Source organism: Zootoca vivipara, chromosome 16, assembly GCF_965207765.1.
Source record: "Zootoca vivipara chromosome 16, rZooViv2.hap1.1, whole genome shotgun sequence".
Taxonomy (NCBI): domain Eukaryota; kingdom Metazoa; phylum Chordata; class Lepidosauria; order Squamata; family Lacertidae; genus Zootoca; species Zootoca vivipara.
In genome coordinates this window covers 27,103,011-27,122,882 of record NC_142599.1, presented here as the reverse complement: position 1 = coordinate 27,122,882, position 19,872 = coordinate 27,103,011, and the positions used below count along the sequence as shown (strand labels likewise).

The following is a 19,872-nucleotide window of genomic DNA, read 5'->3' as shown; positions in this document are numbered from 1 at the left end:
ATGGCAGCAGAGACCCAGAGGACACCCCCTTCCCCATCACGCGAAGTATGGAACTGCTTTGGGCCAAGAATCGTGCTGAACCCCTCGCGCTGCACGACCCGGCTCTCTACGTAGACTAGACCAGGCACCCCCAAACTTCGGCCCTCCAGATGTTTTGGACTACATATCCCATCATCCCTGACCACTGGTCCTGTTAGCTAGGGATCATGGGAGTTGTAGGCCAAAACATCTGGAGGGCCACAGTTTGGGGATGCCTGGAGTAGACAGCCCTTGGGGGGGGGCAGGGGGGCAGACCTCACCTGCGTGTACCAGCTCTGGTGGGTCAGGGCCATGTGATGCCGCATGGTTGCCCCTTCGAGGCGCAGCGTCACCAGGAACTCCTGAAACGGACGAGGAAGAAAGGGGGGGGGGTCTCAGGCCACGTTCAGACATGCAGCCGCACCACCTTAAAAGGCACACTTTGCCTCCAATTTTTTCTCAGTGGGAGGAGCCCATTGCACAACACCCTTACCAGGTACGGGAGGAGGATGAGAGAGCAACCTGGGCAACGTTGGAATTACTGAAGCAGCTCATCTGGGATGTCCCGACCTCACTACCCCTCCCCCCCCCAGTTTAAATTATTATTAATATTTATTAGATGTTGTTTTTCAGAAGAGAGAACTCAAAGCAACTTTTTTTAAAAAAAACCAAAACCAAAAGGCCAAGGGCAAAAAACAGAAATAGAATAAAACTACCTAAAATACACCAGTAATACAAATAAATATTAGCGGATCCAACTCAAAAGTTTTTTTTTTTTACTTTCCCATGGTTTTATGGTTTTATTGTTTCAAAACCACATATATATGAGAGATATGGTTGCATATAAATATTTTAATAAATAATATGACTCCACCCCACAAAAATGCAGATCCAAAAGCCTGGAAGGAGAATGTTTTAGCCCTAAAAACATAGTGACGGTGCCAGGCATGCCTCCCTGGGGACAGCATTCCATGAATGGGGGAGCCCCCCCCCCACTGAGAAGACCCATATTAGGCAGTGGTGGGGTAGGGTTTAAGAATTGGGACCCATGGGCTCAGCCTCTGTGCTATCTGAAAGTTACGCAAGCTGTGAAAGAACAGCTCATGAAAATACGGCTCTTGTGTGGCTTGAGGTCATGCGTTTCAGAGTTCAATGAATCGATTCTTGGAGCTTGTGTTTTTTGCTGCGTACACCACTTTGGTGGCTTTATGCTACGACGTGGCCTATCAATTTAACAAATAAATGGCACCAGGCAGAGCCATTTCCTCTGATTCGACCGCCTTTATTGGCTCAGCGTGGTCCTACCTATCACCTTGCAAGCTGCTGGCCCTGAAGGATGGGGCAGCAATAAAAGAAAACACATCTCCCCCCCCCCCCCCGGTTAGGTTTGGAAGAGGAAGTTCCAAAGATTGTCCCACCAACAGCTCAAAGGGCTCCCCCTTCCCTCCTTCAGATCTGCGGGGAAGATGGATCCAATGGTACCTTGATGTTCTTCTCCAAATCCAGGTTGATCTGGATAGCCAGGGAGAGCATCTTCAGGGGCCCGTCCTTCTTGCTCCCCAAGGGCCAGGTGATGGGGCCCTCCTGGGAGGCATAGATGGTGGGGTGGAGCCCCTCCGGAGGCAAAAAGTTGGAGATTTCCAGATGCTCCGCCATGAGGTAGTCCTCCACCACAGCTGCAAGGACAAGAGAGGACATCCTGGGTTAACATTTCCTAGAGGTTTATAACCTTCTCCTCCAAAGAGCAGCTCCCCCTGCAGAGTCCTGACTCCTTCCTTATTTGGCAAGGAGAAATTATGCCTTATCGGGGATGGATCACAGGGGGTTAACCTCCATTTGACGTGGCCGCCACCCCTCCCAGCCAGGGCACAGCCAGCCACAAGTACCCACCGACCCTGGCACATCCCTATTCCCCCTCCGCAGCCCAGGGGCCACAGCCCTACCCTTGTGATAAAGTGCAACTTTCTCTGCCTCAATGCAGAAGTAGCCGAGGTCCTTGCGACCCTTGTACCGCGAGACGCTGAAGAGACTGCCACTTTCCACGTCCAGGACCAGCTCGCCGTGAGATCCCTCCAGCTTCTTGCCCCCCTCGCCCTGCACAGCCAGAGAGAGAGAGAGATGGGAGTGACAGTCCCTTGGGTGACTTTAGAGGAACAGACGAATTCATGGAGCCACGATGGCTATGCCCTGCCTCTGCGGTTGGAGGCAGGAATGCTTCTCAACTCCACTTGCTGGAAGCCACAGAAGGGGAGAGGGCTCTTGTGCTCAAATCCTTCCCGAGCGTTTCCTACAGGAATCTGGTTGGCAAGAAGACATCTGAAGGCAGCCCTGTTTAGGGAGGCTTTTAATGTTTAATCAATTATTTTATTTTATTTTATTTTTCTGTTGGAAGCCGCTCAGAGGGGCTAGGGAAGCCCAGACAGATGGGCGGGCTATAAATAATAAATTTATTATTATTATTATTATTATTATTATTATTATTATTATTATTATTACAGTATTATAAATTTAGCCACAGTACAAGGTTGAAAGCTTCCCATACTGCTTAGGGATTATTAAAACGCTGAATGGTTTATGAATGCTTTATAATTAAACTAGCATCAGATAAATTAAATATCCCCCATCTCCCATCTCCCCCATCTCAGGGTCACATGTACAGGGTCAGCCTGTAACCTTCCCTCTCTTCCCTTCCCACCCCCCCCCCTTTACCTTGGCATCGCACAGAGCTGTGACCCGCCCCTTCCCCACAGAGAGCACAACAGAGACACAACTCTGGGGAAAGGGGCTCCTCTGCTCCCCCTTCTTCCGCTGTGCTGCCTCATCCACGGAGTAGAAGTGAGAATCCTCCTCTTCGGAGTCTGAATCTGGAAAGCAAGAAGAGGAAGGCGGGGAAGGCATTTTTCTTACAGACCCAAAAAACCTCTGCACTGCCCAGAATAAAGCCTGCTTCCTGCTGCCCACCCCTCCGCCAAGTCCAGGCAGACCCATAAAGCATGCTTGGCCAAGTTGCAAGATGGTGATGGCCGAGACCCAGTCTTGCCTCTCGAAGGAACTGGTGTGTACTAAGACCCTCCTCCCTTCCCTCCCACCCCCCACCCTCCGACATGGGGGTGCCCTCCCTCACCCAGCTTAAAGGCCGACTTGCACATCTTGAAGTTCTCCTGCCAGCGGGTGTCTGCGGGTGCTTCTCCAACAAAGGGGCTTGTTGTGGACCCAGCACCCCCCAGAAGCTCAGAGGGGGTGGGGGGTGGGCTGCAGGACTCGAACATCAGGAGATCATTATTGATCCTAGAAGAGGAAAAGAAGGTTCAGCATGAACAGCCTGTCCCATGACAGTGTGGTGTAGTGGTTAGAGTGCTGGACAAAGACCTGGGTGAGGTCAGGGCTCAATCCCCTCTTGGCCAAGAAGCTCACTGGATGGCCTTGGATGCCAATCAACTCAGCAGGGTAGCCCCGAGATCTTTTGGTGAAGGGCTGTATACAAATTTAATAAATATAGTCATAATAAAGAAGAAACTCCACACTATGTGAATAAGTTGAGTTAAACTGTGGAACTCCCTCCCACATGAGGCAGTGAAGACCACCAACTCGGATGGCTTTAAAAGAGGTTTGTACGTTCATGGAAGACTAAGATATCAAGAGCTACATTTCTGTTGTCATGACCACAGGCTCCCTACCCCTGCAGGATGCATCTAATATCAGGGACTGCAGAACCCACCAGCTAGTTCAGAAGGTTAGAGAATGGTGTCAATCATGGTCATGCAGGGTAGAGAGAGAGATGCCCGGGAGGTATTGTTTCGAACCAAGGGAAGAGCCACAAGCTCAATGGCAGAGCAGATGTCTTGCAAGCGGGCTAAGTCCCTGGCAGCATCCCCAACAACAGTGAGCAGGTAGCAGTCATGAAATATGAAAGACCCTGGAGAGATGCTGCCAGTCAGAGCAGACAATACTGGTCTAGATGGACGAATGTCCTGACCTGGTCTAAGGCGGATTCCTCCCATTCCCCCGATGGAAAGGACAAATTCGGCTTTCTGAGTACTGGGACTCTGTCCTTTCCCCTTATGCAGAAGAGATTCGAGGAGGACATGCCCAATTTGCTCAGGGGCTCCTGCTGCCCCCCCAACCCCAACCCCTGAACACCCAGGCGCATGGGACTCTGACCTGTTGTAGATGCTCTCGTAGAAGTCCTTACTGGGGAGGAAGATGTGCATGGTGGGGAAGGTCACCTCCAGGGCATACTGGGAGGCCTCCAGCGTCTGGCTCTGGAATTCCGCCATCTCCTCGGGATCTCCAGGGATCACCATCTAGAGGGGAAAGGTGGAGGGGCAGGCTGGATTCAAAGCTGGCAGGAAGCTGGGTGCCAACGTCACACAGCGGAGCTGCAAAACTCCCACCCACATGGAGGAGAGGAAGGCAATCAATGGCTGCTAGCCAGGATGGCTGGGCTTTGCCTCCACAGCCAAAACCTGCAATGGTTCCGGATCCCAGTTGCTGGAAGCCACAAGAAGGGAGAGTTACGCTTGGGTCCTGCTTGTGGGCTTCTCCTGGGGGCATCTGGTTAGCGGCTGTGAGAAGCGGGTGCTAGACTAGGTGGGCCATTGGCCTGGTCCAGCAGACCTCCCTTAGGTTATTAGCAGCTCGTGGGTTGCTTCACCCTCTCACCTCCTCCGTCTCATACATAGTCCGCTTGGAGGAGAAGGGCGAAGGCTCTGGCTGCTTCAGCTCGCAGGGGCTCTCAGCCGTCGACAGCTCCATCTCTCCGGGCTTCGCCAGGGCCAAGTCCCAGGGAGTGTCGCTGGCCCGAGGGCGGAGGGTCAGCGCGATTCTGCCAGGGGGAGAGGACAGTGCTGGGGAGAGGGGCCAGGACCTTTGTGGGTGCTTCCCCCCCCAAAAAAGACCCAAGACGTCTGGACAGAGAGCAGGATGCCCTCGCCAAGGCAGCACCCAAGCCCACCCCTGACTGCTGCAGTGGCTGTTGTAGCGAAGGGAGGTTGCACGCGGAAACCAGACTTACTTGGGGAGGAAGTACTTCTTCCCCGTCCCTTTGGCGGACAGGTCGGGGGCTTTGCCGACCCGCAAGCACGGCACGGTCAGCTTCTCGGCGCCTTCGTACGTGCCTGCAAATCACCCAAACAGCATCAGCGTTCAGATCCCCACTGAAAAGTTCAGACCCACGGCAAAGCTGGCAGCCAAACCACATCAAACCACCACCACTCCTTGCATTCACGACTTGTTGGGGCATGGATCTTGGAATTTATTTACTGAATTTAAATCCCACCTTTCCACCAAGGAAACGTTAACTGCTTTGGCACGTCCCAGGTCCCCTCCTGTCTGAGCTGCAGCAGTAAGTGTGGGGGGAGGGGCGGCAACAACTACTGGCAAGTAAGACCCACCGCTGGCAGCACTGGCAGGGTTGTTGTGTTGCAGCTGGACAAAGAAGTGGGTGGGAGAGGCACTTGGGCGTTGCCCCCCCCCTTCGTCACAACAGGGGCATTCCTAGGAGGCGAAATCTTGCATACACAAATGCTACCTTGTACCAGGGGGCGTGCCCACCTCTGACTTGCCCAGATACAGGCAATGTTTAGATGCCGGCAATGTCTGCCCTTGCCCACTTGGCGGCTGTGGGGAGAAATCTGATGGGGATCTTTTTGGAGGGAGGGAGGGAGCGGGGGCCCTGCAGCAGCCTCCTTACCATGCAGGTCACTGAAGGCAACTTCCAGCTGGGTGACGCCTGCCAGCCCGAGCTCCACCCGCAGCTCCACGCCGGCCAGGTCCAGGCGCAGGCTCTCCGGCCGCACAGCCTTCTGGGCCCACGGCCGCCTCTCGGGCCACGGGCGGAGGTCTGGGATCGGGAACTGCAGCCTCAGGGTGGCCTTGGGCGCTGCCAGTCGCACACTTGCCTGCCACTTGGCAGCAGGGGGAGAATCTACCTGGCGCCCAGCCAGGAGGGGGGTGGGGAAGAGGGGGGAGAGAAAACCATTAGAGGAGGCTCTTCCTGGTGGGGGCGTCGTGGTCTTTCAGTCTGCTCCGCCCCCCTACTTACCAAGTGTGCCTCAGGAGAAGGCCAGGCTGGCGCGCAGGGCATCGTGGCACGGCACAGCAGCGAGCAAAGGCGGTCGAGCGTCGCCAGGTCCACGTCTGAGCAGAAGTCATCCAGCTCAGCCACCAGCTCCACCGTTTGCTTGGCAGGGACCTTGGCAAGGCGGCTCTGGAAGCACAGCGGCAAGAGTTGGCAAGCTGCATGTGTCTCCCCGGCAAAAACAAGAACTCTGCTAACCCAGGTTTGGCCCAAGTCTTAGGGTTGCATTGAGGCTCTCTAGGTCCCATCGGACTACAACACCTCATTGTCTTTGCAGCCTGGGGCTAATGGAAGCCAGGAGTTCAGAAACACCTGGAAAGCCACAGGCTGGTTTAGATTTGGGACCTGGCTCTGTCCAGCTTTCATTTTAATTTTCTCCAGGTTAACTCGTTCCTGGAAGTATTTTTCAGAAACAAAATGAAACGCAGAGGATTTCTGCAGTTCCCAACCAGGGAGATGCCTTTTTCTGCCACGACTCCCAAGTTATGGAATGACCTTCCCAGAGAGGATGGCTCTTTTTTTTCTTTTCCTTTTGGAATTTTATTTAATTTTCAAACTACAATGCATAACAATATAACATTTTTGCATATAGTTCTTGTAAAGGTTTACATAACAGAAGCTTCCATAACAAAGTCCATTTCCCCCCCTAATCCTTCCCCCTCCCTTCCCACCCTCTTCCCTAGTCGGGCCTTCCTTCTTCAAATCTTTAGCCATGTACACAGTCTGTTCATTCGTGCTTGTATATTCGGGTTGGCTTCCCCCCTTTCTATCCAGTTCCTGTAAAATGTCCACTTATTTGTTATTTTTTGGCATTTGTTTTCCCAGCTATCCTCTACCATTATCTGTGCAAATATTTCTGATTGTACATATTCAAAAACATAGTCGTTCCATTTTTCCATATTCCATTTAGTTTTTTCTTTCCATCCTAGAGCAATAACTGCCATTCCAGCTAGAATCATGATCGTATACAACTCTTGGTTATTACTTTTTACTGTATTATTTCCCAGTATTCCCGAAAATAGCAAGTCCCTGTTAATTTCTATGCTTATTTGGAATAATCCAGAAATTACCTTTGTGATCTTTTGCCAATATTCCTTAACCAAATTGCATTCCCACCACGTGTGAGTATAGTCCTTTTTCACGACCGCAATGCCAGCATTTGGGGCTAAACCCTTTCACTATATACGCCATTTGTGCCGGTGTTCTATACCATTTTAGTAAAAAATTTCTACTTAATTCCTTATACTTTTCTATTTTAATATGGTTTATATTCTTCATCATTTCTTGTACCGTGTTTAAAATGGATCGTACCTTCCTGCTCCCATTTGAGCTGGATTATCCTTGTCATTCTGTCTTTGTCTCCTGTCATCAGTTTATATATCAGCCCTGCTATCCCTTTCTCTGTTATTTGTCTTTTGTTTAACACCTTTTCTATTTTCATTCCTGTCCTCATTGTCTCCTCTGCTCTTCCTGCTTTTATTGAATCATAAAGTCCTTCCACTTTCAGCCAGAATTGTTTTCCTATTTTTTCTAAAAGGGCTTTTTTGTAATTAATTCCCTTGTTCGTCAAATATATAATAATAATAATAATAATAATAATAATCTTTCAATTTGTAAAATCCCTGGTCTTCTAATTTCTTCCACCATCCGGGTTCCCTTTGGCCCTTCTGCATATATTTTAACGGCATCCACCTTGAATATAATGGCATCCATTTCATGTTCCATTTTTTTCCAAATTCCTAACCCAGTTTTTCTTGGGCCTATTGTCTTCTTCCAAGCCGTATTGATGTCTCTATTAAATATCCCTTCTCTTCCTATTCCTTCGTTTACAGTGGTACCTCTACTTACGAATTTAATGCGTTCCGAACACACATTTGTAAGTCGAAAAAAATTGTAAGTCGAATCCCATAGGAATGCATTGGGAGAAAAAATTCGTAAGTCGAAGCAACCCTATCTAAAAATTTGTAAGTAGAAAAAATCCTATCTAAACCGCATCCAAGATGGCGGACGGAGCTCCGTTCGTAAGTAGAAAAATTCGTAAGTAGAGCTATTTGTAAGTAGAGGTACCACTGTATTTCGTTCTGAGGCTGGCTCTCCGGGTGCCAGCATTGCTGCTTTTTGAGTTGGGTGGCTAACTTGTGGCTTGCGGGGCAAACCTAGCCCACTGAGGCACCCCGGTCCCTGGCAAAACACTTATGTCACTGCTGCCCAGAATTTCTCCAGCAACTGCGAAGGGGAAAGGAATTTGCTGCTGGATCTGCGCAAAAAGCCCCCTGGCTGCCTGCCGGGAACTCACCTTGGAGGAGGAAGGCCGCTTCTCCGAATGCTTGCTTTGGAGACGGGCACAGGGGCGAGGCGACTGGCTGTAGGGAAAGGCACTAGGGGTGGCGAAGACCAGCAGCTGAGAAGAAAGCGAAACCGGTTTACCAAGGACGCCCTCCGACAAAAGCACCCCATGCTCTTCACCTAGCAGGCGGCTGCTCCACTGATAGGTTTCTAGGCGACATCAATGCAGCCAGGGCTCCGAGGAGCCTCCAGTTTGTCTGGGGCAGGAAGTGCAAGTGGGCATGGGGGGGGGGAAGCAGCAGCCAGGCGCCCCCTGCTCTTGCACTCCCCTTGATGGGGCTCAGCCCTCACCTCGGTGTATTCTGGCTTGGCTTGCGTCCTGCCGTCCGTCCACAAGCACTCCAAGATCTCCAGGAGCCCAAAGGATGCATCCCAGCTGAACATGTGCAGCTGCCCAGAGGCCTTGTGCTCGCAGCTGATCTGTACAGCGGCCCCAGTCAGCCTGGAAGAGGCAAACAGACACCCAGATCGCAAAGGTGGCAAGCGCAAGGTGCAGGGAATGTCCCTTGCCTGCTGGCAGCGAAGCACAGAGCAGGGGTGGGGACCCGGGGAGTCTCCGGGTGCGGTTGGACTACAACTCCCATCATCCCTGATCCAGCAGGCTCTGCTCACATTAAGTCACATCCACTATAGGATGTCTACTATCTCTGGATAGCTCAGTCAGTTAGAAGATGGTGCTAATAACGCCAAGGTTGCAAGTTCAATCCTTGTAAGGGACAGCTGCTTATTCCTGCATAGCGGAGGGTTGGACTAGATCAGGCATCCCCAAACTGTGGCCCTCCAGATGTTTTGGCCTATAACTCCCATGATGCCTAGCTAAGAGGACCAGTGGTCAGGGATGATGGGAATTGTAGTCCAAAACATCTGGAGGGCCGAAGTTTGGGGATGTCTGGACTAGATGATCCTCAGGGACCCTTCTGGTTCTATGATACATTTTTGCAAGCCAAGTGGAACGGCAATTCAGTGGTTCCCAAAATTGTCCAGGCCAATGCCCCCTTGGTTCCCTAAACTCACCCCCTGGACCTCCCACCCTACCTTGTCAAATGCATTCTTTGCATGACCCAGTGAGGAAAATAATATCACAGTGAAATTCAAAACTGTAACAATTAATTGGACATTTATTCAAAATCCAATGAAAACTATTTAGTTTAATTAATTCAACAGTATAGATTAACTTGATCCAGTGATGCCAGCTTTTCAAAGCCTGATAGTCTTTTACACCTCCAGGAACCCCCTTCTGTCCCCTTGCCTCTTACAGCAGCACCCCCCCCCCAGGTAATCCCATTGCTACTGCCCACTTTGGGAACCACAGATTTTAAAAAAATGTTATAACACAAACACACACCACAGGGCCTGGCAGAGCACCTGGGAGGGTTGGCTTTTTTTTTGCTGTGCTCAGGCCTTCGGTTCCCAATACACACCTGACGTTGCTGCGTGGACAGGCCCCCTCAAAGCACTGGCGCAGGGGCTGGAAATCCCGGCCCCCAAAGGCAGAGTCCTTCAGGCCCCCAAGCTGGGAGAAGAAGCGCTGAGCTAGCTGGAGGTGCGGGGCCTCTGGGGTCTGGTGCAGCAGGGTGAGAGTGAGCCCTCCAATCGTCAGCCGCAGCAACACCTCAGGCCGCTGGTTCTCCAGAGAGGGGGGTTGCGGGTGGCTGGTCTTACCTATGCAAGGAAGAGAGAGTGAGTGAGTGAGTCTTGGAGCAGAAAGACCTGAACTTGGACGCAGCTGCCCCAGAGATTGCTGGGAGAAACTCTTAAGAAGCTGTCAGACTGCTGGTCCACCAAGTCCAGCACTGTGTGCTCTGGCTGGCAGCAGCTCTATAGGATCTCAATTAAAAATATTTTTTTTAAAAAGGAGGTGCTGAACATACCAGAACTTCTGCATACCAAGCAGTAGGTCTCTTCTTTTGTAACACTCGAGTTTACTTTTTTCCTCCTACCCTCCAACCCATTTTCCTTTAGTGCCACATCTGCTAGATTGTATTGCTGAGAACAGGACTGTCTCACTACTGTTATCTGTAAGCTACTCTGGCAGCCTTCATTTGACTGAAAACCAGGACAAGCTACACCTCTATAGTGTCATAAGGAGTGATGGCTTCCTACCTACAAGCGCATCTCTCTTCTCCCTTTCCTCTCCCTTCCCTGTTCTTTTCCCCTTGTGTGCCATGTTCCTTCAGATTGTAAGCCTGTAGGTAGGGACTGCCTTATTTCGACTGTATGTTAGTTAAAGCAATTTTACCCTACTCTGGGAGCCTTTTTGGCTGAAGAGCAGGGTACAAATGCTCTAACCAAACAACCAACCAGTCCTCCCTTCAACGCCAGGGGGGGGGGGAAACACCCCACAGGTCTCTCGCGCCCGCCTCCTCCCTGGCACTACTTGGGCTTATCAAGAAGTCCTGCACAATCCCACCCTCTCCCTCCCACCAATTTGCAATTTAAACCATCTTACTTGGTATCTTGTTGAGGCAAGGCAGGGTGGCAGCAAAGGGTGACCGTCCATAACGCCTGGGACTGCTCAACATCAGCTGTGGGGGGGGGCGGGGCGAGGCGGAGATGAGAGAAAGGTGGAGAGTTGAAAACTGGGCAAGCAGCTCTGGAAGCAGAGCAGGCCTACCTACAAGGCCGGCAAGGCCATTGGGCAGACGAAGGCAAAAGCCTCGGGCGGCAGTTGCTGAGGGATGGCAGCAGCACGACCTCCCTGGAAGTTCCCCTCTGGGGCGTGCAGAAGCGGGAGGGCCCTGCACCCCCTAAACTAGTACACAGCTTGCTGGGATAGGGGGGTGCTATCCTGTTGCCAGCACTGAAGTCTGAATCAGCTCTCAGTCTGGCCAGCTTCTGAACATGGAGAGGGGGTGTGTGTGCCAGTCTGTCCTTTGTCTTGGGCCAGCTGTGTCAAGTTGCCTCCTGGCAACTTGGGGGGCAGCGTTGAAGCTGTGTGCCTGGGCAGCTGGTGATGAGACAGGACAAGGAGCAAAGGAAACCTCCCCCCCCCCACACACACACACTAGGTGGCCTTCCCCAGGGTCCTCCTGCCCAAACTCAAGCACCCGGGCCTCAGGCATGACCTGTCCAAGCCCACTGGAAACTTGCCCACGGTCATCCCTCCCTCTACCTTCCCCATAGCCTGCTGGGGCTCTTACCCCTGGCACGAAGGGCAGAGCCTGTAGGCGGCTGCTGCCAGCGTCGCTGTGCACAGAGGAGTCCAGGTCGATGTCAGAGAGCTCGCTAGCTGAGCGCACAGAGGTCACACTGCTGGTCATGGGAGCCATGGAGAAGAACATCTCTGACAAGGAGAAGGAGAAGAGTTTGGATTTGATATCCCACTTTATCACTTCCCGAAGTAGTCTCAAAGCGGCTAACATTCTCCTTTCCCTTCCTCCCCCACAACAAACACTGTGTGAGGTGAGTGGGGCTGAGAGACTTCAGAGAAGTGTAACTAGCCCAAGGTCACCCAGCAGCTGCACGTGAAGGAGCGGGGAAGCGAACCCGGTTCACCAGATTACGAGTCTACAGCTCTTAACCACTACACCACGCTGGTTGGCCAAGGAGGGGCAAGAAGGGTGGGGGGGCTAAAGCAGACACCAGCTCAGTCCCGTCCGTCAAGGGGGCCAGTTTATGTGCCAAGACCTTGTTCGGAAACCAAACAGGGCTCAAGTGGGGCTTCATTTCAAGGTCACTCAAACAAATAGCCTTCTGCTACCTGAATCCTTTTAAGAGGGGTAATGCAAGGGATTGAACCTGGCCCTGGCAGATGTACCCAGGATGAAAGAGGAGAAGAGGTGGAAACATAGGAAGCTGCCTTAGGTCCCTGTTCTGACTTTGTCTATCTCACTCAGTACTGCCTGCACTGACTGGCAGCAGCTCTTCATCCTCTCTGCCTGGAGCTGCTGCTATTAGAGATTTGACACCTGGGATCCTCCTGCATGCAAAGCTGCTCCCCCCCCTCGCAGCGGTCACCTCCGTTCTCCAGCCCGACGCAGGTCTCCATCCCCTCCAGGCGGGTGGGGCCAGCCCCCAGCCCTGAGTGCAGCTGTTGGCTGAGGTCCTGCTCAATCAGCTTCAGGTCCTCTGAGTCAAGGGGGCGACTCTTGCTCAGCTGCTCCTGCAAGAGGCTGGATTCTTTGGGGGCGGGGAGGAGAGAGAAGGGGATTAGGGAAGACCTGCAGGGCTGCAGAAGGCTCACCTGTCCCAGTGCAAAAGTTGGCACCGCATGTGCGGGTTCAAATGTGCTACCCCAAAAGGCCTTGCGGGGCTGGACCAGAGGAGCCACAACAACCCCATCTCTCCAGGCCAGGAGGTCAAACCTCTTGTGGGTTTGCACGGTGCTCTTTCTCCATCTCTCCTCCCACCCACGTCGCACAGAGCTCACCAGAGAAGTTCAGGGAAGACAGAAGATCTAGCAGGTATAAGATCTGTTGGGGGGCAAGCAGGAGGTGCAGCGACCCCATCTTCCCATCCAGTTCCAGCTGCACAGAGAGGGGGGGGGGAGAAAGTTCAAAACACACCTCCTCACGAGCCAGAGGCAGCCTCTGTTGACGGGACTGCCTCAAACACCTTCACACAGGGGGCAGGCCCCCTCTTCCTCGCAGAAGAAGAGGCAGCTCAATCGCCTGCCTGTGCAAAGGCAGCCAAGATACTGGGGGGGGGGGTTTGCACCTTCTTTAAACTGCTCCACTGCCTATGCCTCAGCAGATCAGTCCAATGAAGCCCCCCCCCCCGGCTCACACAAGGCATGGCTTTTCCCATGCATCAGCTGTTCGCTGGAAGGCTGGAGAACCTCAGGCACCGTTTTAACTCACCTTGGGCCCAGGAAAGGCCTCGTTCTGCTTCAACTTGATCCTCATCTCCGTGTATCCAGAGCAGCTGCCAATCTGAAGCAGAGAGCTGGGGGAAGCCTCTTCCTCCTCTGCCTCCTCCGCCTGGGACTCTGAAGAATCAGCAGCCCCCTAGGGTGGAGAGGAGAGACGAGGCAGTTCTGAACACAGGGAAGCCCGCAGCACGCACTTTCCTCGCCCCTCGGTGGATGGGAAGCCCAAGGCGGACAGAGTGCTTTGACATCCATGAAAGTCAAGTCCCCCCACTACCAAGGAAGCCCCCCCGGGGGGGCTGTACCTTTGGAACTGGGGGTGGTGGCATGTGGCCACCCGTGCCACCCGCAAACTCCTCATAGTAAAGCAGGACCCCACTCAGCTGCAGGATCTTGTGCACAAACGGTGGAGGCTGGTGGATGTCTACGGTGATTGCCTGCCCAGGTTCCTTCACAGCTTCATCACAGTAGTCCAATCTGGTGGGGGGCGAGGAGAGGGGGGGAGGAAGGAAGACAGCAGACAGCAAAAGCATCAAGAGCTCAGCTTGGGGGGGGGGGAGAGGGAACAAGCAGCCCTCAAGCGACCCTTCTTTGGTGATGGTTGACCAAGCTCTACCTACCTAAGGAAATCCCTTCAGCTATTCTGTCCTCGCCTTCTCTCCCCTCGCTACCCCAAAAGGGCTGTATTTCAAACCGCGACTTTTCTGAATGTCTGCTTAGTCTTGAGATGTCACCCTCTGTTCCCCCTCTGCTACAAATGTGCTGTTCAGCCACGTTAAAATCATGTACACACATCAATTCCTGCTATTCAGGCTGAGAGGGACAGCCTCTTCCACAGGCAAAACAGCACAGGGTTTATGTTCAAGAGCAGGCATCTCCAAACTTCGGCCCTCCAGATGTTTTGGACTACAATTCCCATCTTCCCCGACCACTGGTCCTGATAGCTAGGGATCATGGGAGTTGTAGGCCAAAACATCTGGAGGGCCGCAGTTTGGGGGTGCCTGTTCAAGAGAGAAGCTTCAGCAGGGCTTTGCAGGGTGGAGGAAACCTGGGACAACCCAATAAGGATTGAGAATGGGCGGGGACAGAAGAGAGAGGCGGGAATGGAAACCCAGGTGGGGAGGGGGACAGAATGGAGGTGTTGGAATCCTGAGCAGCAGGAGCTCCTCCCCCTCCCTCCCCTTCCTACCAATAAAAAGCACCAGATCAGCTTAAAGCCAATTACCTTTTGATGTGCATCTCAAGGGCCACGCTGCCCTGTGAGCCACTGGGCACATGCTCCACACGTATCACGGTGTCCAAGAAGGTGACTTCAATCCTTCGCAGAACTGGCAGACAGCAAAGGAGAACAGGGGATCAGGAGCCTGGCAGGCAGGGAAGGACAAAGGGCGGGACCTCCCCGCCCTCATTCCTGCCTGCACCCCTTCAGGAGCAGGCTGTGGGGCGTGGGAATAATCCCACTAGGAGCTGCTAAACCACCAAAAGCTCTTCCGGCAGAACAGCCACCCGTTTCCCCCTGCCCAAGGACTCACCAGTTTCAATGGTTTGGGCAAACATCTCGAGCCCCTCTAGGGGCTGGGGGGTGTCCGAGGGCTCCTCGGCCTGCTCTTTCAGGCACTCCTGTGCCAGCTGCATGCTGGTGGTCATGCATGATGCCCAGCTTTGTGACTCGGAGCCAGGGGCAGCTGCGGGAGGGCAGAGGGAGAAGAGAGAGCCACCAGGTGAGGCAGGCAGGAGGCTGCCCACTTGCTCACTCCCAGCTTCCAGATCAGTACTGTCCCCTCCCTCCCTCTCCTCCAGTTCTCACCAGTACGATACTTCGGCCGGCACGTGATCTGCAGGCCGCTCACTTCCACGGTGCAGTTCTCTGTGACTAAGGCGGACCAGGGGATGGTGACGGCAATGCTGTCGATGAAGCCGTCAACAATCTCCAAGGGGGCTCCGACGGACTCCAGGAACTCGTTGACGGACTGCAGCAGAGAGAGAGAGACAGGGCTGGGTTGAGGGAGCAAGCACTGGCCCTGTCAAACACCAACCAGCTTCCCATGGATACAGTTCCAGGGATACAACCCATAAGTATTGAGTGGGGTGCGGGGGGGGGGGGAGAGAAAGGAATGTGGTTATGCAGCAGGGGGGTGCAAGTGAGGTCCCATAGATGTATGTACCCACACAGCACCAGAAAGGTAACTGATTCCATAGCTAAGGGCTGGGGAATCCTCTTCCAGCCTGAGAGCCACACTTCATTCCAGGCGACCCTCCAAGGGCCGCATGCCAGTGGCAGGAGGGGCCAGAGGCAAAAGTGGGTGGAGCAACAAATGTAAATTCCACCTCTGGGACACAGGCTACGCTCTATACCAGGCATCCCCAAACTTCGGCCCTCCAGATGTTTTGGCCTACAACTCCCATGATCCCTAGCTAAAAGGACCAGTGGTCAGGGAAGATGCCTGTTCTATACCTACTTGCATACCGTTCTCCATCCAGACAAGCATGAGACATGATTAGGGTTCATCTCAGTCAGGCAAGAATTCTCAAGATTGGGTGAAGCAGGCCCAGTGAGGGGTATGGCCTCAGAGAGGAGGGGTGGCCTGAGGTTGGTTCCCCAGCCCTGATATAGTGCTATCACTTTGCCTGCTGCTTTGCAGAGTCCCTGCCCCAAGGACCTTACAATCTAAAATCTGACACAAGGGAGACCTGACAGCTGAAGGAGAGGGAAGAGGAGGTAGGCAGGTGTGGGCTGTGGAACTCCCTCCCCATATAGGTGTGTCTGGCACCTTCCAATATGCACCTCTTTGCCCTTACCTTTGACACCTGAGGTATATATCTTTTTAGGACCCACCTTGTTTCACCAATTGTATGTTGTTTTAAATGGTTTTTAATACTGTGTTTTAATGGTGTAACTTGACCTGGGACCTGAGGGTAAAGACCCAGTAATTAACAATAATAATAATCAGGATGGATGTGTGGTTATTTCAGTCGCTGCAGAGCATAGAGAGCATAAGGGCTGTAGAAAAGGGTTCATGGAAAAGCTTGGTTCTGAAGAGAGATTCGATCACACAGGTGGTGTGGGAGGCTGTCCCAAACATACAGGGGCAGGGCAGAATATTTTGCCACCACACTTAAGAATATTGTGCACAGTTCAGATTGCATCACCTAAAAAAACAAAGATATTGTAGAGCTGGAAAAGGTTAAGAGAAGTTGATGGGGATGGAGCAACCTCCCCTGGGAGGAAAATGTTGCAAAAGTTGGGCTTTCCAGTGTAGAAAAAAATGAAAGTAAGCGAGGAGGACATGATAGAGGTGCATAAGATTAAGTGCAGGGTGAAGAAAGCGGATAGAGACTTTCCCCCTCCTTTTCTCACCATAGCAGCAGAACTCAGGGACATCCAGTGACGCTGAATGTCCCTGAGATTCAGGACAGATAAAAAAGAAAGTCCTTCACACAGAGCACAGTTAAGCTATGGAGCTCCCTCCCACAGCAGGCAGTGAGGCCACCAACCTGAATTGCTTTAAAACAGGATCTGACAAATTCATGGAGGACAAGAAGGCTATCTGCGGCTACCAGGCGTGATGGCCAACACTCTGCCTCCAATGTCAGAGGCAGTCTATCTCTGAATGAAAGTCACACGTGAGCAAAGAGTGTTGCTGTTGCACCCAGCTTTGCAAGCTTTGCAGAAAAATCTGTGTGGCTGCTGTGAGAACAAATGCCTGACCCAGCAGGAAGGAAGGCTCTCTTCCCATGTTCCTATGTTCTTATTCTCCTGCCCTGGATAATTCCCACCCCCACCCCCAAGCAGGCTTTCCTTGAGAGAAAACGGGCTGAGACTTCTGCAGCTGTGAGTCTACCATCAGCCATGCCAGTGAGGCAAGAGCAGTGGCGTGGTGAGGAAGCATGTGAGTCCAGGAGACAAACAAGCCAGAATTCCTCAGGCTACGTGATACCTCCCATCCTGTCTTGCTGCTCCAGGAAGCTGCTGAGCTCCACCGGGCAAGAACCCCCCTGATCTCTCTATCACACACCTTTGGGGCACTCCCCTATCAACCCTGGGTTGCTTTGGGAGGAAGGGCAGGATATAAACAAGAAGAGGAATTTGAGGGCTGCAGAATTGACACTGAGCCAGAGGAAACTGCCCCAGCAGGGAGTATCCACATCACCCTAACCCTGTGTCCTGTACTGAAGCAGAAGCGGAGGGGGCTTCATTCTAGATTACACCCTAGCAGGAAGATGGGGCAGGGAGGGCTGTGAAGCAAGTGGGAATAGGGCCCCAAAGGACCTAGGCCTCCCCAAGCCACCCAAATTCTGCTTGGGCTAAAAGAGGCAGGCAAGCTCCCTTCAGCACAATCTTGTGACTTCTTGCTAAGTACAGGGAGGAGGAGGTGTGGGGAGAAACTGGGGGTGAAGTTTGAAAGGACAGCAGGGGAGCAGGAGGCAGTGACTTGCGAGGATAATTATAGCCAGCTGGCCTTTCTCCAGAGCAGGATAGTGGATCACAGCACCAACAGCCTGGGGAACACCACCACCTCCCCACTCCATCACAAGACAGGCCGACAACAAGCCACAGCCGCCTACTTCAGAGGCTTAGTTGTTCTGGAGTAACAACCATCCTCCCCATTTGGTGATGTGGGGTGGGGAAACCCACTGATTTGCCACCAGGACTGCAACTATGGCCGGATGGGGTCTCAAGGAGAGTGATCCCAAACACTAACTTCCTTGTTACAGGTAGGTAGCCGTGTTGGTCTGGGTCGAAGTAAAATAAAAAAATTCCTTCAGTAGCACCTTAAAGACCAACTAAGTTTTTATTTTGGTATGAGCTTTCGTGTGCATGCACACTTCTTCAGATACCTTCTTCAGATACTAACTTCCTTGTTTACATTTCCCCTTTTATTCGAAAAAGAATGAGACGGTTCTTACCATGTGCTTCCAACAAGATGCCCATTTGCCTGCGATGGGAGCAAGCAATGGCTGAAGGCTGGTCAAAAGCCAACCTACATGACCCTCGGGGTCCCTTCCAACGTCACCATTCTAGGATTCCTGCCTTTAATGGCCACCTTACCTGGGCTTCCTATTGTAGTGCAAGCTTTCCCCCCCGTTTACCACTTGAGAAGCTGGATCATCTGCACTCACGCACCCACTGTTCATCCCAAGCCCTCCATCACAGCCCCCAGCCCCAAATGCCTCTTCAAAGGCTGGAGCAAAGCGGGCTGCATTACAGGCCAAGACACCTGGTTACAACAAGGCAAGATAAAGTGGAGGTGGGGAGGGGCAACTAGGGTGCTGCCGCATGCCAAACCTGAGTGTTGGTCCACCAAGCCCAGTACAGCATTGTCAACCTGGACAAGCAGTGGCTATCGGACAAGAGTCTTTTCTGGCGCTACCTGGAAATGCCAGGGATTGAACCTGGGAGATTCGGCATGGTAAGGTAGGAGCCTGGCCACCAAGCTGCCGTCAATCTGCCTAAGCCCCATCCCCAGTTATCAAAGGGTCAAACGGCAGACATCACTGAAAAGAGCAGGCATCCCCAAACTTCGGCCCTCCAGATGTTTTGGACTACAATTCCCATCTTCCCCGACCACTGATCCTGTTAGCTAGGGATCATGGGAGTTGTAGGCCAAAACATCTGGAGGGCCGCAGTTTGGGGATGCCTGGAAAAGAGGCTAGAAGGTTGCCCCACTGCCACTAAGCAGGGCAAGGCTGGGTGTGCTCAGCCACCAGCAGGAAACGCCTGGAAAAAGCTCAGCCTGGAAAAAGCTCAGCCCAATAACAACCTGTAGAGCAGGCATCCCCAAACTGCGGCCCTCCAGATGTTTTGGCCTACAACTCCCATGATCCCTAGCTAACAGGACCAGTAGTCAGGGATGATGGGAATTGTAGTCCAAAACATCTGGAGGGCCGAAGTTTGGGGATCCCTGCTGTAGAGGAAACCCAGAGCACATTCCTCCAGGAGAGTGTCCCACTGCAAGGGAGGTGGGGCAAGGCCAGCTCTGATACTGGGTGCAGACAGAGAATCTCACCTAAGAGATCTACAGCAAACCTTTTTAGAACTAAAATATCCACCTGATGAAGTTAAACAACAGATCAACAGAGCCAGACAGATACCTAGAGAGAACCTGCTGCAAGACAGACCCAAAAAAGAAAATAACAGAACACCACTAGTCATCACATACAGCTCCCAAGCTAAAACAGTACAACGCATCATCAGAGATCTACAGCCTCTCCTGGACAATGACCGCTCCCTTTCTCAAGCTCTGGGAGGAAGACCTTTCATTGCCTACAGACAGCCACCCAATCTTAAACAACTCCTCACCCACAATAATACAACCACCAGACTTAACATGGACGCTGGTACCAGAGCCTGCAATAAACCCAGATGCCAACTTTGCTGCCACATACACCCAGACAACACCATTACTGGCCCCAACAACATCCAACATACCATCTCAGGACTATTTAATTGCTCATCCTCTAACATTGTGTATGCCATCAAATGCCAACAGTGCCCTTCAGCTCTCTATATTGGACAAACAGGCCAAACCCTACGCCAAAGGATAAATGGACATAAATCTGACATCAGGAACCAGAAGACAGAAAAACCAGTAGGAGAACACTTCAATCTCCCAGGACATTC

The 19,872-nt window shown here is 52.4% G+C and overlaps 1 protein-coding gene across 1 annotated transcript in view; it reads right to left on the bottom strand.

The window, feature by feature from the left end:
• The window catches only part of ATG2A (autophagy related 2A), a 40,004-nt gene that overhangs the window by 17,729 nt on the left and 2,403 nt on the right, over positions 1-19,872 (bottom strand). Inside the window, exons 2-23 of the mRNA XM_060269734.2 lie at positions 15,058-15,220; positions 14,783-14,935; positions 14,476-14,578; positions 13,556-13,727; positions 13,243-13,389; positions 12,813-12,909; positions 12,401-12,562; positions 11,584-11,726; positions 10,893-10,968; positions 9,865-10,105; positions 8,735-8,885; positions 8,394-8,498; positions 6,062-6,226; positions 5,711-5,948; positions 5,033-5,135; positions 4,681-4,843; positions 4,180-4,322; positions 3,143-3,306; positions 2,728-2,882; positions 1,962-2,112; positions 1,501-1,694; positions 300-380 (exon numbers count right to left, since the gene is read on the bottom strand). Coding sequence (XP_060125717.2) covers positions 300-380; positions 1,501-1,694; positions 1,962-2,112; positions 2,728-2,882; positions 3,143-3,306; positions 4,180-4,322; positions 4,681-4,843; positions 5,033-5,135; positions 5,711-5,948; positions 6,062-6,226; positions 8,394-8,498; positions 8,735-8,885; positions 9,865-10,105; positions 10,893-10,968; positions 11,584-11,726; positions 12,401-12,562; positions 12,813-12,909; positions 13,243-13,389; positions 13,556-13,727; positions 14,476-14,578; positions 14,783-14,935; positions 15,058-15,220 — 3,270 coding nt within the window. The remainder of the gene's footprint in view (positions 1-299; positions 381-1,500; positions 1,695-1,961; positions 2,113-2,727; positions 2,883-3,142; positions 3,307-4,179; positions 4,323-4,680; positions 4,844-5,032; positions 5,136-5,710; positions 5,949-6,061; positions 6,227-8,393; positions 8,499-8,734; positions 8,886-9,864; positions 10,106-10,892; positions 10,969-11,583; positions 11,727-12,400; positions 12,563-12,812; positions 12,910-13,242; positions 13,390-13,555; positions 13,728-14,475; positions 14,579-14,782; positions 14,936-15,057; positions 15,221-19,872) is intronic.